Below are 24,308 nucleotides of genomic sequence, written 5' to 3'. Positions count from 1 at the left end.
AATACATGCATTTGCCGTCACCACCCTCTCCACCTGGCAATCGTGGACCCCGCCCCGGGTTCCCTGGATGCCTGCCTCCAGTCCCCAAGCACGTCTTCAGCCGCGGGGCGTGGCCTGGTTTTACGCAGTCCCGTGCTTTTGGACCAGAAATGGCGACCCCCGACGTTTAGCGCAATGACCACAGGCTTGGATTTGCCACCCCGTTTTCTGTGTATTGCGCTTTATTTCCCTTCTTTCCTGCCCCCCTGCTGCAGGCTCAGGCTCAGGGTTCCGCGTCCTGTGTAGTCGCCTGGCGTCGTTGCTTCTCCGCCTTGTCGCTCTCGTCACTGTCACCGCGCTGCCGGCACAGCGAGCTGGTCGCCTCGTTCGGCAAACGGGACGCGCGGCCCCACACGCTGCCCTCCCCGCCCCCACCCTGGCGCCCGGGCGGTGTCATCTGGCGCCGCGGCCAGCGCGGCTCACGGGACGGTCCTCAGGGCTCGGCCCCCGCTCCCTCCACGGCACCTCGCGGGGCGGCGGAGCGCGCTGGACCTGCCGTACCTGCCCTGTGAGCCTGCCCCGGGGTGTCAGCCTCCTGGACAGGCGCGGGCAGGGGGCTCCGCCAGACCCTAAGGAGTCTGGTTCGGGCGCGGGCGGGGGGCGCTTCAAGGACGTCTCCAGAGACACGAGCTGGGCCCAGCCCTCGCCAAAGGCCACCTTAGGAGCAGCCGCCGGCCTCTGCCCCGGGCACCGCCTTCTCCAGGGGCGTCTACCACGAGGGCAGGCCTCCCCTGCTAGGCCGGCTCCCAGCCCTGGGGGCCCACGGCTTGGAGAGTTCCCCCATCTGACGGCCAGGGGGGTGGCAGTGGGGTGGGGAGGGGGCGAGGGGCCGGTGGGGAGGAGGAGGGGAGGGGGCGGGTGGTGCCGGGGCAGGGGCAGCTGCATGAGCTCAATGGATGCAGCTTCCCTCCCAGGCTGCCCCCACCCCCGTCCTGGGGACCCAGCCCCTCCCCCCGAGCCATCCTTTCCCTGCACCCCCCGGGGGCTTCGGCGTTTTGTGCCCCAGGGGTGGGGGGCCCTCGGCTGTGAGTCTGGCAGATCCGCCTGCCTCCACCTGGAGCCTCCCCAGAGCTCTTCTCCACAGCCCCGAGAACTGGGACGAACCCCGCCTTGGGTGCCCCCCACCCACCCCCGCCCCGGGACGACGCCCACGGCGAGCGGAGCCCGTAAACAGCAGACGCGCAGGCCGGGAGGGGGCGCCCGCTCCTTTACCGCAGCGCTTCACACGGCCCCGCGCCTGCCGCCCCCCGCCCACTGGCCCCTCCGTCCTGAGTCAGGGCTCCCGAGGGCGCGGGCGGCCACCTACGGTCCATCGGTCCACTGCTGTGCTGCCCGGTCAGCAGTCGGCTGAGCTGCCGCCGCCCCCGGGCCCAGCTCGGACGTCTCCGAGCGCAGGGTCCACACCTGCACCCACCTGCCTCCGCCCCGCCCAGGTGGGACGGGCAGGGCCCCAGCACCCGCACGCCGCTGCGGCCAGCTCCGAGGCCCCGGCCCCTCCGGCCAGGCGGGACCTGCCTCCTTGTGCCGAGCTGTGCATCCGTCCGCGAGGGCCGCCGAGCCCCGGGCGTCCCTCCTCAGCCGTCACCAAGGCCACCGGGTCCCTCGGGCTGGAGCAGGGGAGGGGCCTCGGCCAGCACTGCCCCCGAGCTAGTGCTTCGCTGCCCTGGTGCTGAGGCCGGACGCGGGCCCGTGGGGGGCCGGGTGGGGGGGCGCTGCGGGAGCAAGGAGGAGCAGGGGTGTCGGCCCCAGCATGGGGACAAGCTCTTGAGACCACCGGGGCCCTGGGCTCACCTCCCCCACCCTCCGTGAGCAGCCCCCCGCCCCAGCTCAGCCCCAGCCCCCCTCTTCTACGCTGGGGTCCTCACAGGACCCTGTGGCCTGCCACAGCGTCGCCTCTGGAAAGAGCAGCCACTCCCCCTGGGGACGTGGGGCTGGGGTGGGGCTCTCTGGGACCTGGGGACCCACCTGGAGGGGGACAGGTAGGGACCCCCTGCCTGACGTCTGCTCAGAGGTGGGCCGCTCCCCTCCCCACACGCCACCCCCCCACCCTGCCCTGCAGGCGCTTGGAGGGCCAGGAGGTGGCTCTGGGTGGGTGGAGAGGGTCTGCGCCTGCGGCCACCGAGTCATGATAGGGCAGGGGCAGCCGTGGGGAGACAGCGGCGGGAGGAGTGGGGCTTGGGGTGCCCGGGACGCATCCAGCCCCACGGCCCTGCAGTGCTTGCCAGGCAGGCTCAGGTGGGCGCCCGGGGCCCCGAAGGACCTGCGGGGCAGACGCCAGCCCAGGACCCACCCGCTTGGACACCCCGCCAGGACCACCCCCCAGCTTCAACCCCCCCCCATTTCCCAGGTGAGCCAGGCGGGCCTGGGGCGGTTCCACAGGCGGCCACCAGAGGGCGCCGACACAGCGCGGAGCCCCAGGGGCCCACACGCTGCTGCCGCACTCAGGACGGCGGGGGCAGGACCCTCCCCGACGGCTCCTGGCGGCTGCGGCCACGGCTTCCCTGGAGAGGCCCCCGAACGCACACACTGAGGCGGGGTGCCCAGGACTGGCGTCCCTGCTCCCCACCCTGCCCTGCAGCTCCCGCCCGCTGGGCCCCAAGACCCCCCAGGCCCCTCTGCAGGCCCCGGGCGGCGGCTCCAGGGGCCGGGCTGGGCAGGGCGGGCGCACCGCCAGGCCCCACCGCTGACGCCCCCCGCAGAGCCACAAGGGCGCAGGGCACCCCGCTGCCCCCCAGCGCCGAGCACGAGGGCACATGTGAGCACGCTGGTATGTGTATTCTACATGCACTCACACTGGTGCACACAGCACGTGCACACACCTGCACACATGCACGTGCACACACACGGGTGAGCATACCCGCTACTACACACACTGGCACACGCTGGTGTACAGGCAGGCAGGGTCCACGGGCAACCCCTGCAGTCCACAGCCAGCCACAGCTGACCCAGCCAACGGGCTGGGGAGGGGTGGGGAGGGGCGGGGAGGGGCAAGGAGGGGGCATGGAGGGGGCATGGAGAGCGCTGGGGAGGAGGTGGGGAGGGGCGGGGGAGGGGTGTGGAGGGGAGGGGAAGGGGGCAGGGAGGGGCAGGGAGGGGGCGTGGAGAGGCTGGGGAGGGGGCGGGGAGGCCCCATCTCGCCCAGCTGAGGCTGGGGGCCGCATGGGTAGGCTCACTTGACCCTCCCCTGGGCCAGCCCTGCCGGCTGCGGTTTGGGGTGCAGGCCGGGGAGTGGCCCCCGCCCCCACCCCAGGGGCTCAGCTCACCTTCCCGGCACGTGGGCCCCGTGTGGCCGTCCACACAGCGGCACTGCCCGGTGACAGGGTCGCAGTCCGCCCCGTCCGCGCAGTCACAGCGCAGGGCGCAGCCCGGCCCGAAGCGGCCCCCGCTGCAGTCTGCGGGTTCAGGGGAGAGAGTCGGCTGAGCGGGGTCCCGGACCCCGGCCTCGTGTGTGGGCAGGGCGACTGAGGCGTGCCAGGGGCAGAGGCCCAAGCCGGGGTCTCCAGGCTGTGCTGCCCCCAGAAGGCCGGCGCCTGCCCTGCCTGCCTCCGTGCCCCGGGCTGGCGAAGGGGGCGGTGGGCAGAGGTGCCCTGTCTTTCCCTGGGCCAGGCAGGCACCTCAGGGACCCCGGCCCCCTGGGGCTGTGCCCAAGCCTGGCCTCTCCCCCTGGCTGGGGCCCTTCTGGACTAGCATGCCCTGGGAGGGGCGCCTTCCGGCCTGAGGGTGGTGGGAGGGCAGGGCCTGGCTTTGGGCAGCGGGAGCTCCGGGCACCCGAGGTCAGAGCAGCTGCCCAGCAGCCTCATGGCCAGAGGGGGGACAGATGGGGTGGGGGTTCCTAAGGGCACAGGGTCTGGTGCAGAGGGCAGTGTCCGGCCCGGGGACACCGACAGGGCTCCAGCCCCGCACATGTGCTCCTGAGAGGGACCCCAGACTCACCTAGGTCACACGTGGCTCCTGTGCGCCCCGGGGGGCAGAGGCAGAGGCCGGACACAGGGTCACAGGGCGCCCCCTCCTCGCAGGCGCATCGCTGGTGGCAGCCGTCCCCAAACGTGCCCGGCTCGCACCCTGGCGGGAGGCAGTGCCCTTGGTCCCGTCCTGTACCCAGGGGCAGGGTGGACAGGGCGGGGCGGGGGCCGGCACTCACCCTGCTCGCAGAGCCGGCCGCGGAAGCCGGGAGGACACAGGCACTGGCCGGTGACGGGGTGGCAGGGGGCGCCCCGCTCGCACTGACACGCCTCCTGGCAGCCGGCCCCGTGGAAGCCGGGGGGGCAGGCTGAGGGAGCAGCCGTTAGGGCAGCCGGGGGAGGGCTCAGCACCCCGGGCCCGGCTCCCAGCCCCGGCGCGCCCCGGGGGCCCGGGCAGGACTCACGGTGCTGGCAGGCGTGGCCGTAGAAGCCGGGGCCGCAGCGGCAGGCGCCCGTGGCCGGCTCGCAGCTGCCGTTGTTGAGGCAGGCGCAGGGCAGGCGGCACGCGGCCCCGTAGCGCCCGGGCGGGCAGGCTGGGGACAGCGGGCAGGTGAGCCCTCCGGGGGGCCGGGCGCTCCCACCCCGCCAAGGCCCCCGGGCGCTCACCCCGCTCGCAGCGCGGCCCCGTCCAGCCCAGGCGGCAGGAGCAGCTGCCGTTGGCCGCGTGGCAGAGGCCCCCGTTCCTGCAGGAGCAGGTGTGCGCGCAGCCGGCGCCGAACCGGTCCCTGGGGCAGCCTGGGGGCGGCGGGGGCACTGCTGGGAGCGCGGCCCCCGGACACAGCTCCACGCAGGCCGCCGGCCTCGCCTGCCCGCCGGGCGCGGCACCCGGGGGCGAACTCGACTCGCCTGCTCGTTGGTTCATCCTCTCGCTAAACACACCCCAGGCCAGGCTCAGGCACTGAGGACAAAACTGGGAAAGGAGGCCACCCTGCCCGGGGCTGTGAGGCCGCAGGGAAGCCTTCCCGGAGGCGGCGGCACCAGGCAGGGCAGGGGCTGGGAGCGTGTGGACAGCCTCCCTCCAGGCGGAGGGCAGGGTGGCCGGGGACCCTCGGTGGGGGCAGCATGACGTCCAGCGCTCTGCTGCCAGGCCTGGCAGAACCCACCTCCCCCAGGGTCACGGCCGGGGCCAGCAGCCTGCTGACCCTTCGCTGCCCACAGGCGCCGATGAGCCCTAACATGGGAGCCGGGGTGTCGGCAGCCCTTCCGCGAAGACCAGAGGGTGGGGGCGGCGGGCCTGATGGGGGTGGGGCTGGCCAGCAAGGCGGGTGGCCGCGCCCCGGAGCCCCCAGCCCCGGCACGGCCCTGCTCCAGTCCTTCCTTTGCTCGGGGCTCTGGGCCCAGCGGAAAGGGCCGGAAGGAGCCTGTCCCAAAGTCCCAGAACCTGGTGACCTGGGCCGCGGCCCGCGAGGCTCTGGGCAGGTCCCACGGCCGGAGCGGCTGTCGGGGGCCGCGGTCGTGGCAGGGCGTAAGCGGGGGCGGCCCCTAAGCAGGGCTGCGTGGGTGCACCTTTCCGGGGCTCCCGCTCCCCGCGGCCACACGTGGCTCCCAGGGCCCTGACCTGGGGCACTCACCGAGCTCACAACGGGGCCCAGTCCTTCCCGGGGGACAAGTGCAGGATCCGCTGACGGGGTCGCAGGCTGCTCCCTCCCCACACGCACACAGGTGGGCACAGTGGGGGCCGGAGCGGCCTGGGGGGCAGGCTGCGGGGCGGGAGCAGGTGAGGGGTGGGCGTGGCTGCAGGGCTGGGTGGGCCCCCCCCCGCTGGGCAGCACCCCAGGCCGCCCACGCCCCCCCAAGGTTGACATTGACCATAGACCCCAGATGGGGGGCCTGTGACCTAGAGAAGGCCCTGGGGCCTTCGAGGGGGTGGGGGATGACGAGGGACTGGACAGCCAGGAGGCCGGGGCCAGGCTGATACCACCCACACCCCCCGCGTGGCCCGGGTCCAGGGGGGGCCTCCAGGGCAGGGGGACTAGAGGGGAGCGGCCCTAGAGGGGATGGAGACCTAGAGGGGAGGGGCCTCGAGGGGAGGGGTCTCGAGGGGAGGGGGCTCTAAAGGGGAGGACCTGGGCAGCACCCCAGCAGGCAGACAGGTCCATTGGTCAGGCAGGGAGGAGCAGACCCCAGAGCACGGCCCCGCCCCTGCCCCCCATCTCTGCCTCCCCCCCCACCCTCTGCCCCTCCCGCCGCTCACCGAGGCCGCAGTCGGCCCCCAGGAACCCGTCCCGGCAGTGACAGGCCCCCGAGACCGGGTCGCAGGAGCCGCCATGGAGACATCGGCAGGGCCGCTCGCAGCCCGGCCCGTAGCGCCCAGGTGGGCACCCTGCAGGGGAGGGACAGCGTCGGGGCTGGGGCTCAGCCGGGCGCTCGGGCCACCCACCCCACGCCCCTCAAGAGGGCCCGGCTCCCGGGGTGCAGGGCGGGGGTCAGGGCTACTCACGGTGCTGGCAGCTGCTGCCGTGGAAGCCGGCGGGGCACGCGCAGGCGCCCGTGGCGGGGTGGCACGTGTGGTTCCCGTGGGGACACTGGCACACCTGGCTGCAGCCCTCCCCGAAGGTGCCGGGCGGGCAGACTGGGGGCAGGGGTGTGGTCAGCCCTGGCCACGGTCAGGACCCTGCCCCTCCCCGGGAGCCCCCCATGGGCCCGTGCAGGGTGGGTTTTGGGGTGCAGCTCCAGGTCCCGAGTGGTCCGCGTGCCCTGCCGTCCCTGCCCTGGGCGGTCACCTACCCTGCTCACAGCCAGGCCCCACGAGACCAGGTGGACAGCCACACCCCCCCGAGACATGGTAGCAGGCGGCGCCTGGGGGGCACTGGCAGCGCTGGGCACAGGCCTCTCCAAACCAGCCGGGCGGGCAGGCTGCGGGGAAGCGGGGGTGTGGCTGGGAAGTGGCCTGGGGGGTCCCCGGCCCAACAACCTGGGGCTGGCAGGGGGTGAAGGAGCCCCACCCCAGGGGCAGGGCCTGAGTGTCCTGGGTGGGGCCAGGGGTGGGGCCTGAGTGTCTGGGCAGGGCTGGGGTGAGCCAGGGCGGGGCCTGAGTGTGTGGGGCGGGGCCAGGGCGAGCCAGGGGTGGGGCCTGAGTATCCTGGGCGGGGCCTGAGTGTGGGGGAGGGGCCAGGATGAGCCGGGGCGGGGCCTGAGTATGTGGGGTGGGGCCAGGGTGAGCCAGGGGTGGGGCCTGAGTATCCTGGGCGGGGCCAGGGGCAGGGCTGGGGTGCTCCGGGGCGGGGCCTGAGTGTGGGGTGGGGCCAGGGCGAGCCAGGGGTGGGGCTTGAGTGGGGGGGTGGGGACAGGGTGAGCCAGGGCAGAACCTGAGTGTGGGGGGCGGGGCCTAAGTGTGTCTGGGCGGGGCAGGGTGAGTTGGGGTGGGGCCTGAGTGGGGGAGCTGGGGTCAGCCAGGGCAGGGCTTGTGTGGGGGCTTGTGTGGGGGTTAGCCAGGGGTGGGGTCTGAGTGTGTCTGGGCAGAGTTGGGGGGAGCCAGGGGCAGGTCTGGGTGGGACAGGGGCAGGCTAGGGGGCCCGGGCCGCTGCACTCACCTTTCTCACACCTGGCGCCCCTCCATCCTGGGGGGCAGAGGCAGGCACCGGTGACGTGGTGGCAGGTGGCTCCCTGCCGGCAGGCGCAGCGCTCCTCGCAGCGTGCCCCAAACGTGCCCTCGGCACAAGCTGCAGCAGAGACAGACGGGCTGAGTGAGGGGCCCGGTGGGGGGGAGAATGGGGAAGGGGAGAAAGGAGAAGAGGGGAAGAGTGCCGGCGACTCTGGAGCCGGGGCTGCCCGGGTGCAAGGGGGGTCCGGGGGCTGAGGCAGCCTGGGCTCGGGCCTCCCCACCAGCAAATCCTGGGCTCGGGCCCCAGAGCGAGGGGAGACGCCCCCGGAGCCGGAGCGGGCACAGGTCACCAGGCAGTGCCCCTGGGGTGGGACTTCCCAAGCAGGAGCCCCCGCGGGGGCGGGAGCTGAGCAGGGCCTGCTCCCCCGCATCCAGGCTGCGGGGGGCCTCCGGCTGCCCTGGATGGACAAGCCCTCCCCAATTCCGTGGCCCCCCCCCGCAGGCCAGGGGCGTGGAGGCCAGGCTGGCACAGGCTCCAGGACCCGGGGCGAGGGGGGCCTTCTCTGGGCCCTGAGATGGGAACTGCCCCCTCCCGTCCCCGGCCCATGGCCATGAGGGGGCTGGGCCTGGGGCAAGCAGCAGCGCCCTCGCCCTGCCGGGCTGGTTCCTGGGTGGGGGCCCGCCTGCACCCTGCACCCTTGGCCCTTGGCCTGGTGTGAGCACCGCCAGCCCTCCTTCCTGGCTCTGGCACTGGTCCCGGCCCAGCCGCCCCTGCAAGGGTCACAGAGGCCCCCCCGGACGCAGCAGCAGGGGTGCTGGCAGCCCACCCCGAAGCGTCCCAGAGACGCTCTGCAGGGAGGGGTGAGGGTGGGGATCTCTACCTCCCAGACCCAGGAGACCCCAGCCCTGCGTCCTGCACCCACAGCCTGGGGTCCTCGGGGCCTCCCTCGGGCAGGAGAGGTGAGAGCCGTTCCCCAGGACACTGTGCCGTGACCGGGGAGACAAGCGTGTCGGGGTGCCGGCGCAGGCCCCCACTGTCCCGGGCGCCTCCGGGGCTCACCCCGCTCGCAGCCCAGGCCGGTCCAGCCCTTGGGGCACGTGCAGTGCCCGGAGACGGGGTCACAGGTCCCTCCGTTCTGGCAGAGGCAGGCGTGCTGGCAGCTCTCGCCGTAGAGGCCCACGGGGCAGGCTGGGGGCGTGGAGGGGGCACAGGGGGTAGGTGCGCCCTGCGGCCTCCATGCAGCCATCGCCGTGGGGACCCCTCCCCGTGAGCCGGCTCGCAGCAGCTCCAGGCTTTCCCGCACACCCCAAGGCCCCCGGTGTTTGGGAACCCCCAGGACCGCCCCACGCCCACCAGCCCAGCCTCGGGGTCACCTCCTTCCTGCCTCTCCCAGAATCAGGTGCCCCAGAGCACCCCACTTGCCACCCCAGAGGATCCTGCACTGCCCCGTCGTGCTGGCCGCCAGCCCCCAGCACAGGCTGTGGCTCGCCCCCCCAGAGTGCTCCCCCAGGGGGTAAGGCTTACCCTGCAGGCAGGTGGGCCCCGTCCAGCCAGGGGCACAGTGGCACTGCCCGTGCACGGGGTCACAGGAAGCCCCATTGAAGCAGGCGCAGGCCTGGCTGCAGTTGTGTCCGTACGAGAGGGCCGGGCAGGCTGCAGGGGTGGGGGGCCGTCAGGGGCCTGGGGACGGAGGGGCCCTGGGCCCGGGAGAGCGTGGGCAGGCCTGCTGGGGACTCCCTGCCCCACTCCCTGGCCAGCCTGGGCCACAGGCCCCGCAGGGCACCCCGCATCCCCACCTGGCTGCACTGGACACCCACGACCGGCCCCCAGCCAGCGGGCCCTCACGTACCCTGGGCACAGCGGGGGCCCAGCCGGCCGGCGGGGCAGAGGCAGGAGCCGCTCACGGCATCGCAGGGGGCCCCGTCGGCGCAGTCGCAGGCACCGTGGCAGTCCACGCCAAAGAAGCCGGCCGGGCAGGCTGCAGGGGGAGCGGGCAGTGACGGGGGGCTCTGGGGGGCTCTGGGGGGCTCTGGGGGCCTCCGAGGTCTCTGGGGGATTCTGAGGGGCTCCAGGAGGCTCCAGGGGGCTCCAGAGTCTCTGGGAGGCTCCAGGGTCTCTGGGGGGCTCCAGGGTCTCTGGGAGATTCTGGGGGGCTCTGGGGGCTCCAGGTTCTCCAGGGGGCTCTGGGGGGCTCCAGCATCTCCCGGGGGCTCCAGGGTCTCTGGGAGATTCTGGGGGACTCCGGGTTCTCCAGGGGGCTCTGGGGGGCTCCAGCATCTCTGGGGGGCTCCAGGGTCTCTGGGGGACTCTGGGGGCTCCGGGGAGCTCCGGGGTCTCCAGGGGGCTCCGGGGGACTCCAGGGGGCTCTGGGGGGCTCTGGGGTCTCCAGGGGGCTCCGGGGGAGCTCTGGGGGCCCCCGTGCACACAGCCCCCCGGGACGGCCCGCCCGTGCCCCGCTCACCGCGCTCGCAGAAGGTGCCCCTCCAGCCGGGCGGACAGGTGCAGGCCCCGCTGACGTGGTCACAGCCCGCCCCGTGTTCACACCGACACCGGTGGCCACAGCCAGGCCCGAAGTGGCCCTGGGGGCACCCTGAGACGCAGCCCCACCGGCTGTCAGCGGGGACCCCGAGCTGGGCCCCTCCCTGCCCAGGGGCCCGGGACACCATCACCCACCAGCCCTCCCCCTCCCCCTCTCCACCCAGGGGAGGCCTGGGAGCCCCAGGGTCCGCCTTTGGGGTTGGGATTCGCCCAGAGCTGCCTCTAGGACAACCTGCCCCAGACCACCCTGCCCCCCACGAGCGCCGGCCTTGGGGGGACCAGTGCCCAGGGGCCTTGGGCCTAAGCAGCCGTTGAACAGGTGCCGGGGCCCGAGGGGTGACAGCCCCGCCCCTGCCGCCTGCCCCTCCCACGAGCCTCGCGCCGGGCCCCAGGAGGGGGGCGCTGGGCGGATGGCGAGGGCGGAGCTGGGGGCCTCGGCGGGGCGCACCCTGCTTCCCCGGGCCCTGGGGTCACTCACTCTGCTCGCAGCGGGGGCCTGCGTAGCCGGCCTCGCACAGGCACTGGCCGCTGCTGGGGTCGCAGCTCCCGTGGCCAGTGCAGTTGCAGGAGTGTCTGCAGTCGGGCCCCCAGTGTCCCCCATCACAGGCTGAAACAGAGCGGGGTCACGCTGCCGCGGGCCCCGATCCCACACAGTGGGGGGCGCCTCAGGGGAGTGGAGGTCGGGCACCAGGGTCCGGCTTCCCCAGGGGTAGGGCAAGGGACCCCCACTCCCTACCGCTCCGGCAGTCGAGGCCGGTCCAGCCAGGGGGACAGCTGCAGCGTCCGGTCACCGGGTGGCAGTGCCCATCGTTGGCACAGGAGCACCGCGTCTGGCAGCCGGGCCCAAACCAGCCTGCCGGGCACTCTGCAGGAGGGGGGTGATGTGAGTGGGGTCCTCCTGGGTTGCCGGGTGGCGGAGGCTCAAGGGGTCACTCACCATCCTGGCAGTGGCTGCCGACGTAGCCAGGGGGACAGAGGCAGGTTCCGGTCTCGGGGGCGCAGCTGGCACCGTGCTGGCATGGGGGGCAGATCTCCTGGCAGCCGGGCCCCCAGTGGCCCTCGGGACACTCTGCCCACCGGCGCCCGGTCAGTCTCCCCAGCGACCTCGGCTGGGCGAGTCTACCAGCGCGTCCCGAGTCCCCAGCCACCAAGCCACGGCCTAAGCATGGGAGCTGACCCGGACCGCCCTCAGGCCTGCCCAGGGTAAATGCGGAGGGTGGGGAAAGGGGTGGAGCCGCTGGGCCCGAGGAGGGTTGGGGGGACCATCGGACCCCCCAAGGTGGGGGCAGGGCTGCTGGACCCCCAGGGCCCTCCTCGGGCTGCCGGGCACCCACAGGCCAGCGGTGGCTGAAAGGTGGGAAGGGGCCGGGGACCCCAGGCAGCAGGCAGGTGGCATGGAGAAAGGAACGCGGCCAGGGACAGGCTCTGCCTGCCAGGCAGGGGTGCCCGCCCGGCGCCTGGGGGGTCCCCGAGCTCCCCTCTGCGAGCAGCCCTGGCTCGGCATGGGCTCCCCGAGTGGCCACGGAGGGGTCTGGGAATGGCAGGGCTGTGGGGTTGGGGCTCCTGAACGCTGTTGGGGGTGGACACAGGGATCCCCAAAGAGTTGGGGCCGCCCCCCAGGGATCGTGGCCCCCAGGACCCCACCTGGGCTCACCTGCTTCGCAGCCGTCCCCAGACCTCCCAGGGGGACACAGGCACTGACCCGTGGCCTTGTCACAGGGGGCCCCCGCACAGGAGCAGGAGTCCGAGCAGTTGACGCCAAAGGTCCCCTCCGGACACGCTGCAGGGGGAGGTGGGAAGGTGCTCAGCCACCCCCTCGGGGGCTCCTGGCCACCAGGTCCCGGCCCCCCTGGCCCCTGCTCCCGGCTGGGCAGGGCTGCTAGGGCAGGCAGAGGAGGGGCAGGGAGGGGGCATGGCGGGCAGCGAGGGGAGGGGCCAGTGGGGTGGGGCTGGCCTTGTGGCCAGGACAGGAGGCACAGGGGCAGGGATGGGGCAGCCAGGGGAGGGGGCAGCAGGGAGCGGGGGTGCCAAAGCACCCGCAGAGCCCGCGCCATCCAGGACCCTGGAGAGCTCCTGGGAGTCCACGCAGCCCTCCTCCTGTGCCCCTCGCCCGCCCCTGGGAGCTCCCTGCTGGCCGCTGCCACCCCCTGCCCCCCCCGGGTCTGGTGATGACAGTCCAGCCCCTCCCCTCCCAGCCTCCTTCTAGGCTGGGGGTCCGGGACGAGCCCCAGGTCCCCGGAGGGAGTGAGGGTTCAGGGTCTGCCCACATACCCAGAGCTGTGGGCACTGGGGTGGCCCCCGCAGCGGCCAGATTGCCCTACAGAATGAGGGGTCCCCAAGACCTGGGGCTCCTCCTCCTGGCCTGGGTCTCCTCCCTCCCTCGTGTCCCAGGAAGGAGCTGGCTAGGTGACTTGGGACACAGTGGGCCCTCCAGAAAGAACGGAGTGCCTGGTGGGGGCTGCTTCCTCGGCGGAGCTCAGCGTCCCAGCTGAGGGGCTCTCCGTCACCCCAGGACAAGAGCGGGGAGTCGGGCGGTGACCCTGCATCGTGCACCCCACTCTGACGCCGGCTGCTGGGAAGAGTGAGTTCGCTGGGCTCAGGGCTCGGCCGTGGGTGTCAGGCCCACGGAGCCCCCGCGGAGGTGGCCCTCCACTGGCTGTGCCCACGGGTGGGGCCCATCCAGGCCCGAGCGGCTCGGGGACAGAGGCTCTCCACCGGCCAGGGACAGACGTGTGCTCTGGGGGTAAGAGTCCCCAGATGGGGCGGGGGCGTCACCTGCCGGGTGTGCCCCAGAGCGCTGGGATTTTAAAGAAAGAACAGCAGGGAAGAGCCGGGGCTGGGGGCTGCTCGGGGGGCCGTGCCGAGGGGCTTGGGCAGCGAGGGGGGCCGGGGTGGGGTGGAGGAGGGCTGGCGCCTCTGGGCTCAGCAGCCCTGTGGCAGAGAGGGGGCTGGGACGCGGTCGCGGGCAGCAGGGGGGTGGGCTGCCCTGGCAGCCCGTGTGCACACGTGTGTGGGTTCACGTGTATGCGTGTTTGGGGAGTGGGGTACAGTGGGGCGGGGAGCCCTTGCCAGAAGCCGTTTGCCCAGTTTTCACCCAGGGGAAGGCTGGCACTGAGCTGGAGGGGGCGGCCTGAGACCCAGAGCTCCAGGGGCCCCAGGTCGGGTTTCCGGGAGCCAGGCGGGGCCTGGTGGCAGCACTGACCCGGCCACCAAGCGCTCTCCTTGCTCCCAGGGGTCCAGGCTGGGGCGGGGGCGGGCAGCTCTGAGGGGAGGGCCCCTGGGGGGGGGGTGGCAGAGCACGAGCCAGCCCCGGGCGGGCTGTGGGGAACAGGGGCTCTGGCCGGGCGGGGGTGTCCGGCAGCCCCCTGCCCAAGCCCCCCCCCCCGCCCCGTCCATCTGCGGCTGGGGGGTGGGGAGCCCCTGGCCCGCCCGGCTGGTCGGCACCGCAGGGACCCAGTCCTCGCGCCAAGGCTTTCCTCCCCCTCACCTGCCGACGCCCACGCTTGGTGTTTCCTGACGGGCCACGCGGCCGAGAGGCCAGTGGTCACAGAGCGTGTCCATGGCGCCTCCCGGGCAGACGGGCCCGGCCACCGTTAGGGATCCCTTCATCCTGCCCCGTCCGAGCGCACTCGCCGGGCTGCCCGCTGGGCAGGTGGGGGCTGGGCAGTCCCTCCCCCAGGGGCACCTACAGGTGGACTCCACTGTCCACCACCCAGCCAGGCCCCCGCGGCCTGCCCTGTCCCCTTACCACCCCCAAGCCGTGGCATTCACGGGGAGAGCCATCAGCCCCAGGCGCCCCCCCAGCTCAGACCTGTCTGCAGAGCCACCAGGGCAGCTGCCCCCCAGGTGCCCACTCAGATGCCCCCGGGAGCACGGTTACCTGCTCGGGGGGTGCCATGCAGGGAGGGGGGAAGGGATAGAGGGGAGAGGAGGAGGAAGGAGGAAGGCTGGAGGGAGGGGAGGCGCTCCTGCCCCAGCTGCCCTCTCAGGCAGAGGGACAGGCGGAGGGGTCACCTGCCGCTGGGGGCCACCAGCAGGTAGAGGTCGCTGGGCCCAGGGGCTGATGATGCCCTTGCCCTGACCTTGACCCCCACAAGCCCACCGCGGGGGGCCCCGGGCCGGCCACTCACCTCGGTCACAGTCATCCCCCCAGAAGCCAGTGGGACACAGCTTCCGACACTCGCCGTCCACGGGATCGCAGGCCACGCCCGGCGGGCAGGTGCAGGTGAGCCGGCAGCCCGGCCCAAAGGACCCGGGCTCGCACTCTGCGCGGGGCACGGGGCGGGGGCGGTTCAGCAGCCCGTGCGCCCCGCCCAGCCCGGCGCCCCCCCGGCCCCCCACTCACCGTGCTGGCAGCGCTGCCCCCAGAAGCCCGCCTTGCAGGAGCAGTGGCCGTCCGTCCGGGCGCAGGCCTGCGTGTTGCGCCGCTCGCACCTGCACTCCTCCGAGCAGCCCGGCCCGAAGGACCAGGGCGGGCAGGCTGCGGCCCGAGACCGTGAGCGGGGCCCGCTGCCCCCCAGCACCCGCCCGCCCCAGCCACCCGGCGCCGCGTTAGCGAGGGCAGGAACCTCGGCGCCTCATCCACGCAGTCCCAGGCGGGTCCCGGGCTCATGCCCGTTTTACAGACGAGGGACCCGGCTCGGGAAGCTGAGGCGCCCGCCCTGGTCACGCCGTTTCCCAGCCGGGGAAGCCCCCAGACCTCTCGGTACCCCGGTTTCTCCTCTAAATAACCCCACTTTCCAAGACCAGGCTGAGAGCTGCTGGGGTGAGGTGCCTCCGTCTTCTTCCTTCCCGTCTCCCAGCCCGCTGTCCCCTTCCCCCCAGGGGGGCTGTGGACCCTGGGGACGGGGCTGCTGGTGGCTCAGGGCGCAGCCTGGTTGCCAACTGCTGGGGATCCCTCCAAGCCGAGAGGAGCCCTGCGCTCCGGGAGCCTCCGAGGGAGGCCTGCTCCTGTCCGCCCCCCAGGGTGGGCGTCCCCTCAGCTGGACTCCAGGGGCCCTTGGCCTCCCCCCACCCCACTGTAATGGGCTGTGAGGCCAGGACCCCTGACCCGGCTTCCCGGGAGGCCAGCACAGGAAAGAGGGCAGCCGGGCACAGGCCCGCCCCACCTCCTGGCCGAGCAACTCTGAGCCCATGTCCCCACCTGCCAACGGGGGCAGCCAGAGCCACCCCAATGGCCGGAGACCCCGCACACGCCCGCCCTGCCCCTCGCACCCTCCCCGGCCGCCGGCCGCGGGACTCACCCAGGTGGCAGAAGCGGCCGTAGAGGCCCGGGTCGCAGAGGCAGGCACCGTAGACGCGGTGGCAGCGGCCCCGGTGGGCGCAGCGGCACTTCTTCCGGCAGTGCTTGCCGTAGAAGCCCGCGGGGCAGCCTGGGGGGCGGAGCTCGGTGAGAGCGGGCAGCCCCGCCTCCACGTGGCCCCCGGGGTCCGCGGCTCGATGGCGACGAGGGCGGCAGCCCCGCCCCCAGAACAAGCCCCGCAACCACCCCAAGACCCCACCCCGCTCCCCTCGGGGCCCCGAGGGCGGGGTCTGTCCCGCCAAGACCCCAGGCCCAACCCCCAGCCCACAGAGCGAAGGACACACGGCCCCACCGGCCAGGGTCTGGGCGCCGTCACCCCAGCCCCTGCCTTCCCCGGATGGCGTCAGGTTCTGCCCCAGCTGTGTCCTCACAACCGGAGGGACCGCGCACTCCACGGTGACCGCCACCCCAAACCCACATGGTCTGACAGAGGAGCTGTTGCAAACGTAAGTTAAAGGACCATGGAAAGCGGACTTGGCCCAGTGGTTAGGGCATCCGTCTACCACATGGGAGGTCCACGGTTCAAACCCCGGGCCTCCTTGACCCGTGTGGAGCTGGCCCATGCGCAGTGCTGATGCGCAAGGAGTGCCCTGCCATGCAGGGGTGTCCCCGCACAGGGGAGCCCCACGCACAAGGAGTGCACCCCGTAAGGAGAGCCGCCCAGCGTGAAAGAAAGTGCAGCCTGCCCAGGAATGACGCCACCCACACGGAGAGCTGACACAGCAAGATGATGCAACAAAAAGAAACGCAGATTCTCAATGCCGCTGATAAGGATAGAAGCAGTCACAGAAGAACACACGGCAAATGGACACAGAAGCAGACAATGGGGAGGAGAGGTGGAGAGAAAATAAATAAAAAATAAATCTTGAAAAAAAAAAAGCTAAAGGACCATGTGGGCTCGCCGTGGGCCTAAACCAGCGGCAGGTGCCTGAAGAGGCGGGGACTCGCGTCCGAGGCGCCCCCGTGAGGACGACACGGAGACCGGAGTGGCCCGGCCACAGCAGGAAGGCCTGGCACCCGGGACACACAGCGGGGTCCAGGTGGGGTCCAGCAGGGCCCCCCGCTCCCCTAGCCGGCCTGTGGGACCTCCGGGCACGGGGCTCCCGGCATCACCTGCGCAGGCGCCTGACCTCCCAGGTGAGCCCGGCAGGCCCCACTCGCCTCCGTCACAAAGAGGAAGCGCTGAAGTCCGACGAGTCCCCTCCCGGAAAGCCCCGGGCCACGCCGAGCCCGCCGTAGGGACGTCACTGAATGCCCAACCAGGGCCCGCGGCAGTCCGGGGCGGCAGGGGGGACCCACGGGCGCCGAGACGCGCAGGGAGCAGGAGGGAAGGTGCGGGCGCGGCGCGAGGCCGCTGGGTCCTGGCCGTGCGGGCCCCGGGGAGCAGGGGCAGCCTCCGCCGGGCGCTGTGCTCTGCTCCCTCAGGCGGGAAGTTCCTGGCCCACATTTGCTACGTTCTCCACAAAAGAGGCCGAGTCAAGGTGAGAAGACTCAGTGCTGGTGCCTTCAGCCCCTGGAATTCCTCCAGAGGCACCGACACTTAGCCTCACCCGCCAGCCCACGTGCCCCTCTTCTGCAAATGCCACCCAGCCCTCATACTCGAATGCTCCCAGGGACGGAGGGCTCACTACCTCACAAAGGAAGCTATTCCCAAAGTGCCGTCTCCCTGCCGAGCCTTCCCATCTGCAATGGCCAGACCCCCAGGAACTTGGAGAGGCACTGGGAGTCCACTTCCGTCTCCCCAAAGGGCCCCACCCTCCTGAGCACTGGAGAAAGAGATGCACAAAGGGGAACTGCGGCAAAGCACGCCATCACCTCCCCCACACACACAGAAGGAAGCAGACGCGGAGAAAGCAGCGCAGCCCTCCCCGGGGGATGACGCAGAGGCACAGGGGAGCCAGCACGCACCGTCCTCGCAGCGGGCGCCGGCGACACCCGGGGGGCAGCGGCAGGCCCCCGTCACGGGGTCGCACGTCCCGCCGTTCTCGCAGCTGCAGGGCAGGCTGCAGTTCTTCCCGAAGGCGTCCGGGGGACATGCTGCGAGGGACACGGGGCAGCAGCAGGGTCAGCGGCTCTGCCCCGAGCAGGGCTGGACGCCGCGGCCCCACCCGCGCCCTGGGGGCATCATCGGGCTCTGCCTCCTCTCCCTCCGACTCCCCTCCTTCACCCAAGGATACCTCCCTGGGTCCCAACAGGCAGCCCTGGGGGCCGACCCTGCCCAGGCTCAGCGGTCAGCGAGGGGAAAAGACCCCGGACAGGGCCCGGGAGAGGCAGCCACGGAGGGCTTCGGCCATGGATGTGCCGTGGGCCCCCGGGGAAGCCGCGGCTCCCACCAGGACGCCCCCCTGGTTTCCAGATCACCGCATTTTCCCGTCAGCATCGCGGCCGGCTGAGCCGGTTATCCGCTGCTGGATGCCCTAGACCACGGCTTCGTGGGGGACAGGGCCCTCGCCTCTGTCCTGCGCCCAGCACCGACTCAGCGAAGGAACGAGGGCGTCCCCAGGGGCCGAGGCCGCTGCGGATCCCAGCCCCCTCGGCCCCCCAGCCCGGGGGCCTCACTCTGGTTGCAGATGAGTCCGGTCCAGCCCTCGGGGCAGTCGCAGGCGCCCAGGCCCGGGAGGCAGGCCGCGCCATTCCTGCAGTCGTCGCACCTCAGGCTGCAGTCGGGGCCGAAGGAGTCGTCCAGGCAGACTGGGGGCGGGGAGAGGGGCCTCAGAGCACGAAGCCCCCCCCAGGCCTGGCCGGCTCAGGGCCTCAGGCCAGAAGGGGAGGCTCAGGGGACCCGTCAGCCCAGTGGGCCCCAGCGGGCAAGGTGGGTGTGGGGGCCAGAGGCTGGACCAGTGCTCGGCCACAGACGTGCTGCGCCAACTGGGCAGGCAGCTCCACCTCTCTGGGCTTCAGTCCCACAAGGACAGGCAGGGGCTCCCTCCTGGTGGCCCAGGTGACAGGCTGGACGGCGCCTGGCCCGAGCATGGCCAGCGGCTGGAACCCCAGGGCTGGGCCGGCCCTCACCAAACTTCTCGGTGAGCGAGTGCTCGCCGCGGGCCTCCGCCTCCTCCTCCTCGTCCTCCTCGATGCGCTGCAGCTGCTCGTCCTGGAGGATGGCGACGTGCGGCAGGGGGCGCGCCAAGGGCAGCCGGCCGGCCAGGTCCACCACGGGCTCCTCCAGGGCTGGGGGACAGGGGCCGCTCAGCCCCACGACGCCTGCCCCGGGGCCCGCCCCCGCGCGCAGAGAGGAGGCGCCGGCCCCCCCGCCCCACCCTGCTCATCGCCCCAGCCCTGCAGACCCCCAGCGCGCAGGGGATGGTGGGACTCACGGACGCAGTGCCTGCGGTCCTCATGCAGCAGGTAGCCCGCCACGCAGGCGCACCGGAAGGAGCCGGCTAGGTTGGCGCACAGGTGCTCGCAGCCGCCGCGGCCGGAGGCGCACTCGTCCACGTCTAGGGGCAAACGGGCGCTGAGGGCCTGGCCTCGCGGGCTTGGGTTTTGGGGTGCCCCTGAGGACTGGGTCTGCTGGACTCGAGACACCTCTGAGGTCCGAGCCTTCTGGGCTTGGGTTTCAGGGTGCCCCTGCTGGCCGCAGCTCCACCCACCGGCCGAGGTCCAGGTGGCCAGGCCTAGGGGCGGGGCAGCCCACCTCCTAGAGCAGCCACGGTGTGGCCCTCCCCACCAGGCTCCCCTCCAGGTCGGGGTGACGGTGGGCTGGAGGCCCCGCCTCTCGGAAGCGAGCAGGGCCCGTGGGAGAGAGCAGGGAGGTCAGCACGGCCCGCCCCACAGCCAGCGCCCCGGCACATGGGCGCCCCTGCCACCCGCCTGCCCTCCGGGCTCACCCTCGCACCCGCAGCCATCGGAGCTGAGCCGGTAGCCGGCCTCGCAGCCGCACTCATACCCGCCCGGCGTGTTAGTGCACAGCTGCTGGCAGCACGGGCCGCTCGCGCAGTCGTCCACGTCTGCGGGCGCACACAGGAGCCCGCTGGCGCCCGCCCCGCGCAGCCCCAGCCGGGGGAGCCCCTCTGGGGTCAGGGTGGCCCCGTGACAAGAGGGCCAGGCCAACGCCGGGCGTCTGCCAGGGGTGCCGCCACGCCCAGGGGCCCAGGTGGTGGGCGTGGAACGCGGCGGGGGATGCAGGTGGGTGCACAGGACCAGGGACCCTCCCGGGGCGCGGAGGCCGCCGCCCCTTCTCTGACCACCCCGGGCAGCCCCAGGCGGGGCGGGATCGGGGTGATGGGCCGCCACGCGCACCAATGCACGTCTTCTGGTCCTCGCCCAGCGCGTAGCCGCCGGGGCAGGTGCAGAGGGGCCCCGCGCTGGTGTGGCTGCAGCCGTGGGAGCAGCCGCCGTTGCCGGCCTCGCAGCTGTTCACGATCTCCATCTCGATCCCTGCAACGAGACCCGCCGGCCGGGGAGGGGTCGGGGAGGGGCCGCCCCACGGCCGGCCTGGGCATCCGGGCCGCTCTGCCGGGAAACCAGTCGGAGCAGGGCCCCCGCCCCCGTGCAGCCCCTGATGGACAAAGCAGCCCCCGCCCCTTGGCCGCAGCAGGCCAGTGGACCGGGGCTCGGGGGCCGTGCTGCACCCCCCCCGGCCGACCGGCGCCCGCCGCTGCCCACTCACGGTAGCACTGCCGGCCGTCGGCGCCCAGCTCGTAGCCCGCGTGGCACAGGCATTGGAAGGAGCCGCGGGTGTTGAGGCAGCTGTGGGCACACTGGGCCAGCCCCGCGGCACACTCGTCCACATCTGAGGAGACCGAGGCCGGGGTTCTGGGCCGCTGGCCTGGGAGACCCTCCCCGGGATGGCTCCTCGTGCGGGGAAGGGCCTCGGACACTGGCACCCAGTGCCCCCCAGCCGTCACCGCCCTGGCCCATCCCGCGACCCCTCGTCCAAGGCAGCTGCACCCCCTCCTGGCCCGGCCCCCCTGCACACCGTTTCCTCGTCGACAGGCTCCTGAAGGAGAGCCGCGCTCCTTCCTGGGGCAGGGGCGAGGGGCCCAGGGAGGTTTCCTCGGGGCCTCCCAGGGGGGCCGGCGGGGGAGGGGTCATGAGACCACGCCCATCGGGGTACGCGCCCAGGCCCCGCACGGGACCCTGGGACCCGAACGGCAGGCTCTGACGACGCAGCCCCTCTGTGCGCTCACACCCCACTCGTCTCGGGGCGAAGCCTGACCGCCACCCGGTCTTGGGGGTGAGCCCGCAGGGCACGGGGCACGCCGAAAGCCGCTTCTAGAACCACGGGGCTGGCCGACAGCGGCCCTTCCTGACGTGACGGGGACGTGGACGCCTCTCAGGCCGACCAGCGCCCCCCCAGGCCCCCACGCTCCCCCTTAGGGATCAGCAGGGCGTCTCTGGGTGCCGGCTCCCCCAAGGCTGGCCAGCCCAGCTCTGCTCATATAGGGGAAGGATCAGGAGCAGCCCAAGTTCAGCGACCGGGTGAGATAAACAGCACGGGCCATGCGGCAGGGCGGCCCCGGGGCTGTGGGGGGGCCTTCGTGTTCTAGAAAGCGTGGCCCAGCTCCGACGGGGTGGACTCCGTACGCATGGACAAGCGGCGCGTGGGCACCACGGACAGCCAAGCGGCGGGGGGCTGGGCTGGACCTGCTTGGGCGGGGGTGCTTTCCCCTACATTTTCCTGAGGAAGACCCTTATTTAGGTAATGCAAAAATATTGAAAAAAAGAAGGGAAAAGCCTGGGCTCCTGCCTCCTGCTGAAATGGGACAGCGCTTAGAAGCAGTGCAGGGACATGTCCCCCAGCAGCGGGATGAGGTGGGCGGGGCGGGGGGTGGGGGGGAAGGGGACCACCAAGGGGCGAGGGGCGGGGCGGGGGCGGCGCGCCCACCTGCGCAGGCCTTGCGGTCGGCCGCCAGCTGGTAGCCGGCGTGGCACGTGCAGTGGGCGAGGCCCCGGCGCACCTGGCACAGGTGCATGCAGCCGCCATTCCGGTCCGCACACGGGTCCTTCCCTGTGGCCACAGATGCCGAGGAGAGTAAAGGCCGACGTCAGACGGGCGGGGGGCGCGACCCCGTGGCCTCCACGCCCGTCCAGTGGAGGGATGGGCGGGCGCCGCGGGTCCCTCATCACAGGAGCGAGAGGCTCCAGCCCAGCTCCCAGGCACCCCGGGACCAAGCCCACCCAGGCCCAGGGGCCCCACCGAGGCCCACCCAGCCTCCGGGCCCCAGCCCCCCCGCCTGCCTCATGGCACCCCCCGCCCCGCACCACCGCCTGTGACCCCTGTGACCACCTGTGACCTCTGGGCTGTCCTCACCGCTGGCCATGCTCCCCCTGCCCAGGGGGGAGGACCCGGCAGCCTGAGTGGGGGGCACCCTCTCAGCACTGGCTTCCCCCCTAAACCTGAAAGACGCCTCGGGCGGTGGTCCTCTGAGCGCCGCCGCCTCTGCCGGCAGCACCCCCTACTCGGGACAGGCTACGGCATACCTGCCCCTCCAGCCCAGGGCAGGCCCTTAACCCAGAGGCCCCCCAAGACCCAGAGCCCCCGGGAGGCCCATCCCTGGGGTCAGCCCCAGCCCGAGGCACCCTCAGGGCCAGTGGGCTGCCCATGCACCCCAGTCCCGCCTCTCGCGCCCCAATCAGGCTGCGGGCCGGGGCGGCGGTGGGAGGCTCACGGGCGCAGTGCCGGCCGTCGTCCTGGAGCTGGAACTCGGGCAGGCAGCGGCAGTGGTGCCGGGTGGCGCTGAGCTGGACGCAGTCGTGCTGGCAGCCGCCGTTGCCCAGGGCGCAGGAGCTGACGGCTGCGGGCGGAGAGGAGCCGGCTCGGCCGGGGTGCGGGGCGCATCCGGGCCGGCGCGCTCGACCCCGGGCCGAGGCAGGGGAACAGCCGCACAGGAAGCCCCGCGGCACCCCCAGCCTCCCTCCTCTCCCGCGCGGGTGTCTCCGACCCAAAGCGGGGGATTCAGAGGGGGCAACGCTGGTCCCAAGCAGGTGACAGCTGCCCCCGGCCCCCGCCAGGAAAAGACGGGGAGGGTCCCCACTGAGCCCAGCAGAGGCCCTGAGGCTCGCCCGGAAGCCTGAGGGCCGGTCCAGGGCCGGGCGCCGAGCAGGCCCGGGGGCCTTAGGGAGAGGGGCGGCCAGCAGGAGGGAGGGTCCGCAGACAGCAGGAAAGACAGACGGACAGGTGGGCGAGGAAGGAGCCACAGCACACAGTCAGTGCTCAGTCAACACAGCTCCTCAGACAGCCCGAGCCCAGCCCCCCAGCACAGAGCTGTACAGGCCCCCGTGCCTCAGCTTCCCTTCCTATGCAATGAGCATCAACACAGTTCGCACGGCACACGGCCACTGGGGGCCACACGGCCGTGTCCCCAGGACTGCCTGGAAGGGCCTCGGGACCCAGGCAGGGGCCACGGCCGTGGCACTCATGGCAAGCAGGCGGTGGGCCGCCGAGCGCAGGGCAGGGCTCAGAGGGGCCACCTGAGTCCCAGCCCCCAGCCCTGCCCCTCGCAGGCACAGCGGCCGTTCCGGAACGTTTTCAAGCAGCACCTGCGGCTGCACTCGGGGTTCCAGGCCTCGGCAGATGGCCAACAGACTCGGGGCCCCCACCCCAGGTCCTGCAAACGCCGCCCCGGGAGCATGCCAGAGGCACGAGGGTCTGCGCAGCCGGCACTGGGCGTCCAGGCCACATCCAGGCCTCAGGGGGAGGGACCCGCCGGACTAGCGATCCTCCTGCCCGTCCCTGCAGGTGGCCGTGCTTTCATCACGGGGGTGTGAGACGGGCCACTTCCCAGGCCCGGCATGGGGCAGCCATGGACAGGCACTGTGGCCGGCAGGCCCAGCCCCAAGCGCCCGAGGGACCGGTCCAGCTCCTGCCTGCTCTGGGTGGCCCCACTCCGGCATACCCAGTCCCCACCACCCACCTTCAGTGCCTGGTGAGGCCACCAGCTGGGACAGGCACCCCAGAGTCAGGAGGCTCTGAGGCTCAGCCCCCACGGGGCAGGGCCCTGCCTGGGCTGGGTGCAGACAACCGGGTGCACGTAACCTGGACAGAGGGGCGCCCTGCCCTCAGCCGGTCCAGGGAGCAGGGAGGGGGAGCCGGGCGACAGGGGAGGCCCGGGGCCTCCGGCAGAAGCAGCTGGCGCCTTGGCGGATTTTGGTTAGTCACGCCGCTGGCAGCCGGCCCTGTGGTTGGAGACCCAGCCCAGTGCCCGGGCAGGAGGCCACGGAGCCACGGGGAGGCCCAGCGGTTGCCAGAGGGTCTGTGCCCAGTGCGGCGGCCGGCCCGGCGCGAACCCGAGGCCCGCTGGGGGGACGTGGCCGGCTGCCAGGAACCGGGCCTCCCCTCGAGACGCCCCCCTGCTGTCATCACCACCTCTAGGGGCCGCCGGCCTCGGCATGTGGGTCTGGGGTGGCGAGAAGCAGAGCACACGGGCAGCGGCGCTGGGCAGCGGCCACTTTGAGCGGAGTCCGCAAATGCAGCACGTGCCCCGGCAGCTCTGGCAGGGCTGGGGCCCCTCCGTCTGCAAAAGGCAACGCTCCCCTTCAAAGCAAGCTTGTTTGTTTAAAACACAACGCTCCAACGCTGGGCTGTTTCCCCACGTGGGACGCGTGGGTGGGGAGCACGTGCTGGGGGTCTCCTCCCGGGTGAAGGCAGTCCCAGGGGCGGAGGACACCTGGCTCTGGGCTGCAACCCGGCCCGCGCACGTGACGGGTGAGGACTGGGGGCCGAGCAGCAGCGGCCCCAAGGCCGGGGGGGGGGCCCACAGCGCAGCTGCCACTCCGCCGTCGGCCACCGAGCCCCACCCCCTCCACCCACCTATCCCGCCACTCCTAGAGCAGAGCCATCCTGACCCCCATGCCTGGCCTGCCTCACCCGAGACCTTTCCAGAAGCTCCAGAAGCTTCCGCCCATCGCCTGAGCCAGCCCACCTTCCTATGTTTATCTGTGGTAATGACACGAGTCACATTCCCACCGTGGCGTCCA

General features: G+C 72.8%; 1 protein-coding gene across 1 annotated transcript in view; it reads right to left on the bottom strand.

The window, feature by feature from the left end:
* Positions 1-200: 200 nt before the first annotated feature.
* The window catches only part of MEGF6 (multiple EGF like domains 6), a 33,944-nt gene continuing 9,836 nt past the window's right edge, over positions 201-24,308 (bottom strand). Inside the window, exons 3-33 of the mRNA XM_058304592.2 lie at positions 22,001-22,126; positions 21,217-21,339; positions 19,999-20,121; positions 19,629-19,766; positions 19,217-19,336; positions 18,704-18,826; positions 18,399-18,557; positions 17,946-18,077; positions 17,295-17,423; positions 15,328-15,456; positions 14,430-14,564; positions 14,215-14,349; positions 11,739-11,864; positions 11,022-11,153; positions 10,821-10,949; positions 10,563-10,691; positions 10,008-10,136; positions 9,396-9,524; positions 9,071-9,199; positions 8,606-8,734; positions 7,535-7,663; positions 6,729-6,857; positions 6,442-6,573; positions 6,196-6,324; positions 5,573-5,701; positions 4,608-4,736; positions 4,406-4,534; positions 4,181-4,309; positions 3,973-4,101; positions 3,303-3,431; positions 201-1,751 (exon numbers count right to left, since the gene is read on the bottom strand). Of these exons, the coding sequence (XP_058160575.1) occupies positions 1,687-1,751; positions 3,303-3,431; positions 3,973-4,101; positions 4,181-4,309; positions 4,406-4,534; positions 4,608-4,736; positions 5,573-5,701; positions 6,196-6,324; positions 6,442-6,573; positions 6,729-6,857; positions 7,535-7,663; positions 8,606-8,734; positions 9,071-9,199; positions 9,396-9,524; positions 10,008-10,136; positions 10,563-10,691; positions 10,821-10,949; positions 11,022-11,153; positions 11,739-11,864; positions 14,215-14,349; positions 14,430-14,564; positions 15,328-15,456; positions 17,295-17,423; positions 17,946-18,077; positions 18,399-18,557; positions 18,704-18,826; positions 19,217-19,336; positions 19,629-19,766; positions 19,999-20,121; positions 21,217-21,339; positions 22,001-22,126 (3,962 nt within the window). The 3' untranslated portion in view covers positions 201-1,686. The remainder of the gene's footprint in view (positions 1,752-3,302; positions 3,432-3,972; positions 4,102-4,180; positions 4,310-4,405; positions 4,535-4,607; positions 4,737-5,572; positions 5,702-6,195; positions 6,325-6,441; positions 6,574-6,728; positions 6,858-7,534; positions 7,664-8,605; positions 8,735-9,070; positions 9,200-9,395; positions 9,525-10,007; positions 10,137-10,562; positions 10,692-10,820; positions 10,950-11,021; positions 11,154-11,738; positions 11,865-14,214; positions 14,350-14,429; positions 14,565-15,327; positions 15,457-17,294; positions 17,424-17,945; positions 18,078-18,398; positions 18,558-18,703; positions 18,827-19,216; positions 19,337-19,628; positions 19,767-19,998; positions 20,122-21,216; positions 21,340-22,000; positions 22,127-24,308) is intronic.

This window comes from Dasypus novemcinctus, chromosome 9, assembly GCF_030445035.2.
Source record: "Dasypus novemcinctus isolate mDasNov1 chromosome 9, mDasNov1.1.hap2, whole genome shotgun sequence".
Taxonomy (NCBI): domain Eukaryota; kingdom Metazoa; phylum Chordata; class Mammalia; order Cingulata; family Dasypodidae; genus Dasypus; species Dasypus novemcinctus.
Note: the sequence above shows the minus strand (reverse complement) of the source record. Positions and strands in the feature narration are given on the sequence as shown.